The following is a 14,720-nucleotide window of genomic DNA, read 5'->3' as shown; positions in this document are numbered from 1 at the left end:
AGTTTTACTTATTAAAAATGTTAGGTTATGTCTACCACAAAAATATGTAGATAGGTAACTTAATTCACATTCGTCTTTTTTTTTATGTCCTATTAAAAAGTTTTACTTATTAAAAATGTTAGGTTATGTCTACCACAAAAATATGTTATGTGGCCTTATGCTGAATGTTCGTCATCTTTATAATATTTTTTTTAAATGAAGGTTAGTGTACAATTAAAAAGGAATATAGTCTTTTTGAAATTTAGATGTAACTTATTCACGAATTAAAAGTTGGTATATATATAAGCTAAGCTATATAATGTTTTAATTTTTCATATGGCTGGAGAATCTTTCTTTCTCACCACTCAGTTAAAGACCAAAATGCTGGAACTTCTTCATGAATTAAAAGTTGGTATATATATATATAAGCTAAGCTATATAATGTTTTAATTTTACATATGGCTGGAGAACCTTTCTTTCTCACCACTCAGTTAAAGACCAAAATGCTGGTCATCGGTTTATTTTAATTGAAAACAATTATTTCTGTATGAGGTTCGGTTCAGCTCGGTTCGAAACCAGAGAACTGATGTTCGTCCAGCTCTAGAAAATTGTAGGTATACCTAAACTATATTATAAAGGTAACGGAAATGGCACAAACATAAGATAAACTACGCTGCATTTTGTCAATTAGCATAACTACTCTATCATTTCCAACTTTCAATAATATAACATTGCAGAAAAAAACGTAACTTTTTTTAAATGGTGTCTGTTATACAAACGTATTTTATTGAAAACATAGGAAGGATTAATTTAACAGAGAATTAGACAGATGCAAACTTATGTGTGTGGTTTTTGAGGTTATTTGTCTCTATTTTATATCAGGTGTATACACTATGCACTTATTTTATAATTTTATAAATACACATGTGATTTTTTTTTAATACATAGGCCTATGTAATTTTTTAAAATAAATGTGTGATTTTTTTTTAATAACATGTGGTGAAGTTTAGTGTGGGACTGGGATTCAAGATTCGATGACAAACACTGAGGATTCGAACAAGGATTCGGATTCGACAAAAATGTGGATTCGTCCCATCCCTAGTTTTAACAATTTTTAGTTTGAATTTGACTTTGTTTAGATTAAGGTCATAATTAAGAGGATTTTATTTTTACATTCATAGTATATGTATTTAGTTAAAATAACTTTTTTTTTTCCTTTATGGGCTTATAAATCCAATTAGGATATTTTTATGAACTACTTTCAAAAATCACATTCTTAAAAGTTCATTCTTAAATTTTTACCTATGGTCCCTTTGTCTTAACAAAAAAAAAATGAAATATTAAAAATATAAAAAGTGATTCACTTTCCTTAATTATGTCCTGAACCTCACTTAAAATTGGAAATATAATATTTTTTAGCGATGGGTATTATTAATGCTTAGAGGCACTGGAAAATCGTAAAAACGATATAGGCGCGAATAAAAGCGACAAAATGGTTTACCGACGAATAAACGCTACAATCCCGTTTTTAGAAGTAATTATTAAAATTTCCAGTAATTTTAAAATTTCCAGTAAATTTTAGGTTTACCTAATATTTTTAAATAAACCATTTCTTATTATTAACGGCCTAACCTCATACAATAAAGAACATTCTTTATTTTATTCATCTTCTTACCGTGTTTGAAGATAACCTGATAAACGGTGACAATGCAAGCCATGTAAACAATCAACACGATCTATGAATCTTGTAAATAACACGAAAAACAATTCAAATACGCATAGGCTCACGCGTAAACTTGGTTAACGGCAAACGTAACGTACGACCCAGACAAATGTAAACGATTAAAGAGAGACGTTTATTTAAGTGCATGAATATTTTCATGGGAAAGAAAGTGAAAACATTGAAGCGGCCATGTTTGCCAACGCGTGCGTGCGTGCGTGATATTAACACAAGCAATCAAATTATTTACTGTTAAATGACTGTCGACGTTAGGGCCGTTCCCGTGGTTCGGAGTCGCTGCCCAGCTGCTCCGGCAGAGAAGGTTCGTGCCACGTGGCAAGGGAACTACCCTAACTCGGGTGAAATAAAAGAGTTTATGGCGTTAGTTGTGTTTACTGCACACGTCACACACTTTACATGGGCTGTCACGGCCCCCATCTGTGACAGTCCATCAGGGCGAGGCCCGGCTCCACGCACTTTGAGCGCGACACGACACTAGCAGTGACTTGACTGGCGGTGACACGACAGTGACATGACTGACAGTGGCGTGAATGACGGTGACGTGACTGGCAGTGACGTGAATGACGATGACAAAAGACTGTGACGTAACTGCCGACGTGAACGACGGTGACGTGACTGACGGTGACGTGACTGACAACACGAATGATGGTGACGTGACCGACGAAGACGCGAATGACGGGGGCGTGACAAAGGTGACACGACTGACAGTGTCCGTTCGACTCTCACTCACAACTTCGCGACCGCACTCTCTCATCCCACTCAGGCGACTAACTCGACCCACGCTCCCCGACGTCTCAGCGCCCTCCCCCCTTGCCGCGCGCACATGAATCCCCCCTCTTCCCTTCGTGTGCGAGTGCGTGGAGCCCACATGGTCACAGGCGGGGAGACGTGACTCAGTCGCCCGGGAAACACATCTACAGGTACACAACAACACAAATAGATATTTACACACTGACATAATTACATAAACAAAACCCTTATGAAAAGACACATCACTGTTATGGTGGTGCCTCTGCAGAGCGTTCCCCTCTCGGCCAAGGACGTTTGTTACACTTTCGCGCACGGGCACCGGCGCACACGCAAGCCTGAAGCAGCAACGGGCAATAATGGCCTCAGCGAGTCGGAGGAGCACTTGGGACGACATCATGACAACAACTAAAATATAAAAATGCATTAATTTAAGTTCACAACACACGCAGCTTATATTTGGCAACCACAAAAAAAAATTACGAAACTCTACTTCAGTCAAATTCGTTAGCACTTTAACGGGAAAAAAAAGATGGCAGCAATGTAGCTCTATGCTTTTGTCGCTCATTTGTTGAACGTACCTAGTGTTTTCCTAATTTCCTAACCCGAAAAACAAACTGTAATCTGTGAAACTAAAATATTGTGCTGTTATTCACAATAAAATTAAGGTTATTAACCAGTGTTGATGAACGGTTTTTTAGCAAGTATATATTAATTGGCACAGATCGAAGAACCAGATTGACTGAAAAGACTGTTGAAACATGCTCAATGCTGTCTTTTAATTTTTGTTAGTGGCATGTGTGTTTGGTAAAGTTACATTTTATTTAAGAACTCTGTGAAAATTATTTTTGATATTCGGCTTTGTGAAAGTGATTTTTGACACTTATGTTTGTTACTTGAACAACATTGACTGTTTTTTGCATTGATATTTTAACATCTCAGTTGCAAATTTTTATTTTCAGTCTTAATTGATGTAGGTACTTTACAAATGTGATATTTAAACTTTTATGTTAAATGTTATTAAGGGGCAATTTTATATTATATGGACAGCTATACCATCGTGAATTGTGTATATAGAAAATTTTCAAAACCGTTTTGAAAATATGGAATAATCGAATAATGAATAATAGAATCACATAAGAATTTTCTAGTCTATTAAAATTAAAGCTATATAAATGCTATATGGCAAAATATAAATGCTACGAACAGCCAATATAAACGCTATTTTCCAGTGCTTATATTCATGCTACACCTATATAAATGTTACAGACTGTGTATAGTCTTCACTGCGCTTATGTGTGTGGGTCATAAGTTGGAGCAATGCAGTTGCATTGTGGGGTGGTTTCAGGTCCAGCCTGTCCAGGCAGAGCACGGCAGACTCCGACACGGACAGCACCATATCCGTGGGGCCCGAGCCGATCCGCAAGTCGCCCCGGGAGTACATCATCCCGATAGCGGTGGAGGGCGGAGGCTATGTGACGCCGCGGGCGGGCAGCCTGGAGCCGTCGACGCCCGACCAGGGCTCCGAGGGACACCCTCTGGGGGGTCGGCAGCCGGGCAAGCTGTCCCGGCCCAGGAGGATGAGGTACCGCCGCCTCGAGGCTGTGTAGCAAGTTGGTGTCGAGTCATGCCGTATTTACCCGCAGAAGGGCTCCCCCCCCCTCCCTGTGAATGGGTCGCATCTGTAAATTTTGGGCATGAAACTTTTAACATTTTCACTGTGAGGGTCGCCCTCGAATATGGGTTGTACCAAATATCTGTCTCCATAGAATACAAGCGAAGTCTTCATGGTCCGTGTCTCACCTTATTGTTTTGTAAGGGACACGGCACTGATGTTGACCCTCAGTCCTTTGTCTTTCCCCTCTTCATCCTTTATGGCCCTTCCTTCCTTCCCTCCCTCCCTCCCTCCCTCCCTCCCTCCCTTCCGCACTATCTAACAAAAATACAAAGGAAAAGAATACTATTTTTATAGCCATTTTTCCTTTCCCGTATATAGTATACATTATTTATCTGTTGCAGTTTAAAGTGTGGGATATCTCATACATAAACAATGTTTGGACACAGTTGCATCACATAAACCTGCTGAGATAGACACGTGATGATTGTGTACGATGAGTGTGGGAGGGAGAACCGTAAACACTGCTGCATGGCCACACGCTCTCAAACACACATGCAACCCCTCTGCTCTCTCACTCTCCGGCTGGTTTAGTTTTAGATTTTCCTGTTTCGTGAGCGCCAGCCCCGGGGCAGACAGCCACGTCACTTACCGGCTGCAAACGTAGCTTAACAGCGCAGTTCATGATGCTTTACTCACACTGCTGAGATAATTTAACTAAACAATTATTTCAAATTTTTAATGTCGTTATTTATTAAATACCACACCGTACAATGTTAGTTTTTTTTTGTTTTACCCAAAATGAAAAAATTGCCTAAGGGTCGCACTACTTGTCCTAAACAAAAAATGTGCAATCCATACACGGGTAAATATGGCAATTTCAATCAAGTATTTAGTAACCTTATAATCTTATTACTAACTTGTTCAAGTTTAAGTGATTATTGATACATGTGTTGCATGCAGTATGTCAAAATTTTAAATTTTTTTGTTGAAATAATAATTGGTGTTAATAATTTACATATTTTTTCTTTCAGAATTTTTATAACTGTAATACTAATATCATTGTAGAATACTAACAGTAAAATTTAAAAAAAAAAAAATTTATTATAATTGTACCTCTACAAAATAAGAATTCAAATGTTAACAAGCCGAGTAGTATGAATGGCAACATTGTGCGCCATTGGCCCGGTAATGTAATGTGTAGTCCATGCGACACCAGTGTTGTGAGGAGCGAGGGCAGTGACGGGCGTGTGCGTATGGTGCGTGCTGCAGCAGCTTGCTGGGCGACAGCGGGGCCAGCGAGGACGAGGGCTTCAACAGCGCCTTCGGCACGCTGCACCGGCACGGAGACAACCCCGACGAGGACCGCCCCTTCACGCACATGCACCGCCTCAGGTATGGGGGAGACGACTTCCAGGTCTGCCAGGTTCACAGCAAGTAAGGGGTTTATTGCCCGGCACTTGCGTGAGGTTTTCAGGTGAGAACGTAGCACACAGTTCAATACAGAAATCTGGGGGTGGACTTCAAGCTCTGGTTCTTTCGAAGAGCCATTCAGTAGAGTGTTAACTACAAAATACGTGAACTTTTTTTTTCTGAAAGTCAATTTTTTCCTGGTTTTTAAATAAAAAAAATGCATCGATAGCTAGGGACCGGAAAAATTCGCGGTTTCAATAGCCTTCAGGATAGACTGCACATACCCCTGTGCACTTGTGCAAATGTCAGTTCATCGGCTGCTGACTTGTGATACCTCTCAGCTGGTTTGTCTGTGATTTGCTCCTTCTTTGGTTGAGGGTTTATAATTGGTTGAGTTTCGTGCAGATGAACAGTAAGCCAATAGCAAAATCATCTAAAAGGTATATGTATTTGACTTCTAGCCTATCGCCGAATGAATCCGCGAATTTTTTCCGGTCTCTATCGATGGCAAATGTGAGGAAGACTGAAGCATGTGCCGTGTGGTCCTCCGCAGGAGCTCGCGGCCGCGCAAGCACCTCGAGCATACGGACAGCGTGAGCTCTGCTGAGGAAGACGATGACGACGACAACTTTGAGATCCTCACTGCCGAGTCACTTTTCTCTACGCTGCTGTCCAGGGTTCGTGCCCCTTTTGGTCATGTTAGCAGCATTGAACTTTTCTAATTGCTATGCCTATGGATATGAATTGTGTTCATACAAAACTAACCAGTTTTGCGCAATTCAAAGATATTGTTTCTACATACAGTGAACCCTTCAAATACTTTTCGACAAAAAAATTTTTTCCTGCTTATTTAAGTTGAAATAATTTAAAACCTAACCTATTAAAATAATTTTATTTACCTCTTTAAGGATTTTTACATGTCAGCAAACCAAAATTGTAAAGTCTCTTGAGATACTGATTACAGAATTGTGCTGTTCATGCTGGTTTTTCTGTGTGCTAAGCGGTGGTGCGTCACATTAACAAAATAGTTATGGTCACAAAGGTTTTTCAGTACGTAAATTGTTTGCTAGTTTGGTTGGTTGCTATGCTGTCAGTGTAAGGAGTGGTGTGCGCAGGTGCGGAGCCTGACGCAGCGCCTGAACGTCGAGGACGGGATGCGGCCAGGCTTCCAGTCGAGCCGTCTGCTCAGCCAGCTGGCCAATAGCGTCCACCCGTCCAGCTTCATCTCCAGCGTGTATGGCTCCAACCCCTCCAGGTCAGTGTGCCATGCCCCGGGACACCTTCTCGGTACGTTTCTCCTGGAGCCGATACGCTAGGCGCAGCAGGGACTTTACATTTTTGCAGACTGTGAACCATGAGAACAACCGTAAAGCTATGAGATGACCGTATAGACTATTCAGACAATACTATCAAGTTTTAATGCTTAATTATTACTAATTTTTAGAGACAAGATTTTATGGTTTTATTTTTAGTCCAATTTTGTTTTTAAAACAGAAGATTTCAGTGTGATTGTTTTTATTTTTATAAAAGCCATTTTGAAATACTTCCTCCGCCAAAATAGGTATGTATTGGTAAAATTAATATGCTACATTTTCACGACAAAATAATTTGTAATAATTTGGTCTAAAACAGATACATTCAGGACAATAAAAAATAAATTAGACTGCTTCTGTGGTTTAAAAGCGATTCAATAAGAGATGAACAATAAAACAAATTCAATTATTTTTTTTGATCCATGCACTTGGTACAATTTTTTGTCCAGAGATGACATTCCTTGAATTTCAAACATTAAAAGATTACTTTTTTTTATGATTGGAATTAAGTTCTGATTAAATGCTTACCTAATTCAATGATACAATTTGCATGTTGGTGCTGTATGGTGTATTAACTTGCATTTCAGTGTTACGCTGTGTTTTGATATGCCTTTCAGTGTTACTTCGGTTTTATTGCAATTCACCGTATAATCTTGTCCCTACTAATTATTATGAAAGACAAATACTTTACTTAGGGTGAACATAAACTGAGAGTATAACTTCAGTATTATTCCTGGTTGTCTTTTACCATAAAAGTAGGAGTCATCTTTACAAACTTTACAAGTATAAATTTTTTTTGTAGAAGTCATCATTCAGAATTAATGTTCTGTAATTATAGCAATAATCATTCCGATAAAAAATATATGTAAGTTAACGTATAAGTTCAGGGTTTTTTGACAAACAGGTATTGTATGCTCAAGATTCAGAATCTAGAACACAGGTCTATGGCCCAATCATGTTTATGTTTGTTCTACATGAATTTTCTCGATTTTGAAAATTCAGTGTTTGTTACCTAATTATGTAAATACTGACTTATCTATACAAATATATAAATCTGTAGCGTCTTTCTGTACGTTTGAGTAATTTTACAAATTTTGAGTGAAATAGTCTTTTTATGACTCACTGATCCCAATTCTGCAATTTTTAATAATTTTTGTCTCTCTGTCCATGTGTCTTATGTCTGTCTGTCAGTCCGTAAATCTTTATGTCTGTCCGTCAGTCAGTCTGTATGTATACTTATAACTCAAAAGATAGTTTGACCGATCGTGTTGAAATTGGGACTACAGTAAGAAATGCAATTGCGCAAATGATACGCTATATATCATGTTGATAAATCGTATGGGAACAATCAAAAAATTAATTTTAAAAGGTCCTCAGTTTTCTTTGTTTCTTAACGAAATTTCGAATAAACATCCATTTGTCAACTGTTTATGTAACAAAAGACCTACAGACTTGAACTTTGACACAAATGTTTCTCACACACACAAAAATCTGCCACTAAATAAAAATTTTTAAAAAAAATTTCCAGGGGGGTTGTAACTAGTTCAAATATAAATATTGTCACTTTTTTATTAACAAGACTTACAGATTTGAATTTTGACACATATGTTCCTTACACTTTTAAAAATCAGTTGCTACTGGTATTTTTTCTGTTAATCTACTCCGAAGGGGTTTGCGACCATTTCAAAGATTAAAATACTCCCATTTTTTCAACTATAAGACCTTTAGACTTGAACTTTGGCACACACCGTATTTATTGGCAGAAGGGTCACCCCTTCATATTGGTTGCACCCTTAATTTTGGGCAAAAAAAATCCAACTTAGTGCTATATAAATTTTCTTTAGTAGAATACAAGTGAAGTCTTTATGGTCATGTCTCAGCTTATTGCCACATAAGAAACGGCACTGATGTCCTTCGTCTTTCTCCTTTCCATCCATTATGGCCCTTCCTCTCCCTACCCCCTTCTACCTTACACTATCTAACAAAAAATACAAAGGAGAAGAATGCTATTTTTTGTACCTATGTTTTCCTTTTCATCTTCCCCGAGAGAGAAAAACCCGCAATATTTTTGTCAGTTTCTTTGTCAGTTTCTTCAATAAAAACAAGCACGCCATTTACAGCAGTTTTGTCATGGATGAAGTGTTGCAGTAGAAAGCACACGCATAAACAAAGTTTGGACACAGTTGAGTCACAAAAACCTGTCGAGATAGACGTGATATTGTGTTCGGTACCGAGTTCGAGTTCACAACGTCATGAAAGGGAGGGAGAACCGTGAACATTGTTGCGGGTTCTCACACACACACACACACACTCACACACACACACACTTCCTCTCCCCCTCTCCCCCCTTTTCTTCCCACTTTCTTACTCTCTATGGCTGGTTTATTTTTAAATCCCCCTCTTGCATAGCGTTCCAACCCGGCAGCAGACAGCCTTGTCACTTACGGGCGACAGCCTGGTAGCCGCCGGACAGGTGGCAGACATAGTTTAACGGTGCAGTTCATGATGCTTTACACTCACTGCTGAGCTATTTTAATTAAACAATTTATATTTACTTGTGACATATTTATTAAAAACCAACACAGGCTAGTTATTTAAGCATATAGTTAACCACAACAGGGGAATGGTAATTTTTTTTTACCCAAAATGGAATTTTTCGTATATGTATTGCAGTACATATTATTAAACAAAAAATCGGCATAAAATCTGTGACTCGCGCGCGGGTAAATACATATGGTATTTTTATTGTTTACCTAATTATTCTTTATTACTGTTTTTTTCTTTCTTTCAAATCAACTCTTATTAGTAATTGTTAGAGATGGTGATTTATAGCATTTAAAATAAAAACATTTAGCATTTTGAATTTGAAATTTAGCATTTTGTAGCATTTTTAAAAACAAGATTTAGCCAATTCTCTCATTTTACATTACTGAAGAAAAGTATATTTTTAAAAAGCATTAAATAATACACATATTAATTATTAACAACCACAGAAATAAAGATCTAGCACAACTACAAAGATAGCCTATCTTGGCAGGTTTCCAAATAGTAACTTTTTAGCACTTATGAGTGCAATAAATTGAAAACTTAAAATTACAATAAATATTTTTTAGCCATTTTCATGGCCATAGTTGATGTAGAGTGCACAAATAATGACAATGTTATAGAAACTCGTTTTTTTTGTTTTCAATTTTTTTTTTTTAATTTTTTTTTAATTTTTGCCTTCTTTTGGGTTTTGATCATGCCAGAAACCGTTGCTTGCCGTTTTACCGACTTTTTTTCTTCATCCGATTTCTTGGTGAATCTTTTTTTTTGCAGCCTGATGTCCCTCAGATTTAATGTGCTTTTCAAGTACATTTTTTTTTCCGCTCCAGGCGGCGATTACATAAATTGCACATTAAAATATTCGTATCACTTTCGTAGAACTGTTCACTTTTGTATTCATTTATGCGATCGCGAATGGAAATGACGTTTCGTCCCATTTTTACCACGAGAAATAACAGTATACAACACATTCACGATGGCCTAAAAACTTGTACTCTGCAAGATGACGGACACTCTTCCAGCTAGTTGTTCTTTGCTTTGTTTACAATCGCGAGGCATGGATGGCCATTCTTCATTCAATATTTACGAACAATAGTTGTTGTGAATGACGTGAAAATAAGATACTTGTGCTGAAAACGCCATAAAATGATGGTTTCTTTTGATACTGAACTGAAACTAAATACAATCGGTAAATAAATTGTGTAGAGTGAAGACGAATCTACGTTTTTTACCTTGATTTCGCATTTATCTCGGAATAGTCTATATTTCGCATTTTATAGCGGAAAAAATATAATTTAGCATATTTTCGCATCTATTTCGCGAAAATGAAAAATCACCATCCCTAGTAATTGTTATATCAGCAAAGATAAAAATATTCCAGTTTCTCATAATATATGACAGATGTGAACTTTGTAACAAATCTTGCGATTTTGGTTTTTTTTTTTGACTTAGTTTTGTTTTGTGATTGTGTTTTGTTTTTGTAATAGCGATTTGTTTTGTACGATTGTCATTTTATGATTGAAATGCATTACCAACAAATTAAATTTATAACTGTCATTAGGTAATTATTTGCAGAGTGGGCGGATATCTGCTAGTAGTAAATATATTAAAAAATAAATAAATAAATAAATAGTTCTTATATATGTGGAGATGGCATGAAAGCAAAGGAGAAATGACGGGAGATTTTTTTTTTTGCCTTATTTGTTCTGTTAACCAATTTTTTGATGAGTACCTAGCACTCTCTCCTTTCCCCTCCCATCTCTTCTAGTTTTTATGCATAATTTTCTTGTGATTCTTTTTTTTTTGTAACTGTTAATGTAGTATGTCTAATCACATCTGCGTGATAAATATAGTTTCACGTTTCTTGTTAGTTTTCACATAGCTTCTCACCAGCGGAGTGGTGCATCTCATACGTAAGTAAAAATTTTGGAAACTTTTTTGCCATGCTTTTGTAGATTACTTTATTTAGTTTAATTATTTCTGTCATAACATCACACTTTTAAAATGAACTTTTTTTTTTAACTTAGGTTGCATTATCTGAATTAAACTAACAGGGTTTGGTGTAGTTATGTAGGTTGTTTAGTGCTTCAATTGTGTAGCTGTTCAAATATTTCACGGAAAGATATATTTTGCGTTGTGCATATCTTCTTTCAATTTATCATTTACACTATTTTTTTTTTGTAGGAATAAATTCAAACTACAGGGAAGTGTAAACCGAGGGACATATTTCCTGTGTAGCATAAGCCTTAATTGGGACCTCAGAAGTATGATGAAGAAAGTATAAATTCCACGGTTTAAAATAAAACCTCTACAAAATATACAAAATAAGCTTGCAAGCTAATTAAATTTAATATGAATTCTTTTTAATATTTGTTGCAACAGATAAATCAAAATTGTATGGGTACACATACCTGCCAACTTGTACGATTTTCCCGGAAAATGTACGAAAAATAGCTTCGTTGTACGATTTTACGGACAAGTGTTATTTTGTACGAATTTTCCACAACTTTGAATAAGTTCTGCGTAACAGAACGATTTATCTCGAGTATTGTAATCGATATATCGATGTGAACCTTAGGAAACGATATATTTACATTAGAGTATGTGTCGATACTGTTGTATCGATTGTTTTATCCCTTTTGTTGATGCTGATGGTTTTCTGTTTTCATTAGTTGCAGTTGAGATGGCGGTGTTTTAGCGGAGTTACCGGTAATTCGTGCGTGATGTAATTTGATTTAAAGACTTTTTTAATGTATCAGTATACCATTTGTGCAGTAATTTGGTATTGTTACGTTTAGTTTCTTTATTCATTATGGTTTCGGCCTTTGAGGCACAAGTTTTTTGTTAGGTAAGCCGTTAATCTGTTTCTCAGGTTATTGTTTGATTTAAATTCGGTAAAAATGAGTACTAAGAAAAAACAGAAAGTGTATAATCAAGTATTTAGAGAACAGTACAGTGTTGAATTCTCTTTTATTAAGAAGTCTGTAAAGGGTGACATATTTGCTTACTGTACAGTTTGTCATTCCGACATAAATATTGCACATGGTGGGAAAACGGACATAACGGTTCATTGTCGAAGCGCCAAACATGCCGCAAATGTAAAATGCCAGGAAGAAAGCCAGAAAATATCAAGTTTTTTTGTCAAAACGGGAAATGCCGACTTAGACGTGATAAAAGCAGAGTGCCTGTTTACGGCCTTTTTGGTAGAGCATAATATACCTTTGACTGCTGCAGATCATGCAGGTGCATTGCTGCGGAAAATGTTTCCAAACTCAGAGATAGCCAAAAAGTACGGGTGTGCCAGAACTAAAACTGCAGCTATTGTAAGTGAAATGGCTTCTGATAAAACAGAAGACCTGGTCCATTGTTTACAAAATGGACCATTTGCTGTTGCTACTGATGGTAGTAACGACTCAAATGCGAAACTTTACCCGATTGTTGTCACATTCTATGATGAAAAGCAGCAGAAAATTGTTAACACAGTTTTGTCCATTTCTGCATTGGAGGGTGATTCCACCGGACGTAATATAGGGAACTTAGTGCTTTCACAGTTTGAACTCAAGAAAGTACCTGTTAAGAATTGTATAGCATTGTGTTGTGATAATGCAGCTGTAATGGTAGGTCGCAAGAACGGCGTTGCAGCTGTATTAAAAGAAAAGCAAAATGATCTCATAGTTGTAGGATGCATTTGCCATCTAATTAATCTGGCTGCCGAAAAAGCTGTAGGGGGTTTACCCATAAAAATATATGAAATACTTGTGGATATATTCTATTACTTAGAAAAAAGTGCAAAGAGAATAGACAGATTCCACAAATTCCAAGAGCTTCATAATAAGGAAGCAAAAAATATTTTGAAACACGTTAGTACAAGGTGGCTCTCTCTTGGGCGTAGTTTGTGTAGGCTAGTTGAACAATTGGACCCATTGGTTAGTTTCTTCAGTGAAGAAGTTGCAAGTCAGAAATCGTCATCATCTGGTAGCCTTAGCTCGTACAGAATTCCTAAGATGAGCCCCTCACATAAAAAACAACCCATTCCAAACCCTGTTGGAGTAGGCCTAAATGCCAAAAATGAAAATGAACGCAAAAGGAAATCAGATTCCATTAGTGTCCCTAGTTCCAGTAGTAAGACAGTTGCTTTAGCAAGCTCTCGTGACAAACCTTGTTTGAAGAATCTAACTCCTGTCATTAATCGAGAAGAAAAGTTGTTTATGTTCCTGACATCTAAACTCAGCAAGGCTTTTTGTCTATTTCTTCTTAGTGTAATACCATCATTCGATAAGGTAAATACAACCCTACAGTCGGCATCTCCACATATCCATGTCCTTAGGCAACTGTTGTTTGATTTTTTGAGAGACCTGTTATCAAACTTTGTCAAGCCGAAAGTAATTAAAGGCAGCTCCTTACTTGAACTCGACTACCACTCCATTGAGAATCAGAAAGAAGATGCTGATTTAGTTGTAGGGAATCAGGCTGTAAACATTGTGAAAACACTGGAAGACAAAGAAAAAATAGTTTTCTATTCTTCTGTTCGTAAGTACTTTGTCTTAGCTTGCGATTACATTGTCAACAAGTTTCCTTTAAAAGATGAGGTATTGAAACATGCAGAAGTTGCTAGACTCAGTAACATTGAGAATGCCAGCTTTTCTTCTGTCCATTATTTTGTGGAATTATTTCCTATTATGCTTGCTATAAAGGAAGGGGAAACACAAGATGCTGCTATAGACGAAATACAAAAGCAGTTCACAACTCTTCAGGTCAACGACATTTCAGATATTTGTGCAACAGAAGTAAGTGAAGATATAAAATGGTCTCAGTTAGCCAGTATTCGAGGAGTATATGGAGTGGCAAAGTATAATCGGATAGCTAGAGTAATGTTATCAATCTTATCCATCCCACACAGTAACGCAGAGTGTGAGCGTACTTTCAGCTTAATTAAGAAGAATCGAACACAGTTCAGGTCATCAATGTCAAATGAAACTCTGGAAGCAATTTCTATCCTCAAGTCAAGACAAACTGGTGTATGTTATGAACAGAATTATAGTGCAGAATTTTTGAAGAAAGCGAAGAAGGCGACAGCCTCCTCTTTGAAATCGCAATGCTCAACCTCAAATTAAGTTAAAAGACAATGAAACACTGTTTATATACTTTTCTGTTAATTTACATCATATTTATGTGATAAATGGTTGGTTTAGGCTATTTATCATTGCTTCTAGAATTATTTTTAATCACAGTAATTTTTGTGGCATGGAGTAAAAATTGCCGCGTGTCCTTTACGCGAAAAATTAACATTTTGAAATGTCTTCCTAATTTTCATCTTGGAAAGTTGGCAGGTATGGGTACACTCTATCTAAGGAAACACTTAAACAAA

General features: G+C 36.9%; 1 protein-coding gene across 2 annotated transcripts in view; it reads left to right on the top strand.

Moving 5' to 3' along the window:
- The window catches only part of LOC134528369 (serine/threonine-protein kinase par-1), a 100,188-nt gene that overhangs the window by 64,954 nt on the left and 20,514 nt on the right, over nucleotides 1-14,720 (top strand). For both annotated transcript variants that reach the window (XM_063361938.1, XM_063361939.1), the window contains exons 14-17: nucleotides 3,816-4,052; nucleotides 5,355-5,477; nucleotides 6,049-6,172; nucleotides 6,611-6,750. In XM_063361938.1, the coding sequence (XP_063218008.1) occupies nucleotides 3,816-4,052; nucleotides 5,355-5,477; nucleotides 6,049-6,172; nucleotides 6,611-6,750 (624 nt within the window). The remainder of the gene's footprint in view (nucleotides 1-3,815; nucleotides 4,053-5,354; nucleotides 5,478-6,048; nucleotides 6,173-6,610; nucleotides 6,751-14,720) is intronic.

Source organism: Bacillus rossius, chromosome 1, assembly GCF_032445375.1.
Source record: "Bacillus rossius redtenbacheri isolate Brsri chromosome 1, Brsri_v3, whole genome shotgun sequence".
NCBI lineage: Eukaryota > Metazoa > Arthropoda > Insecta > Phasmatodea > Bacillidae > Bacillus > Bacillus rossius.
The sequence above is the reverse complement of the archived record's forward strand: the minus strand, read 5'-3'. Positions and strand labels throughout refer to the sequence as shown.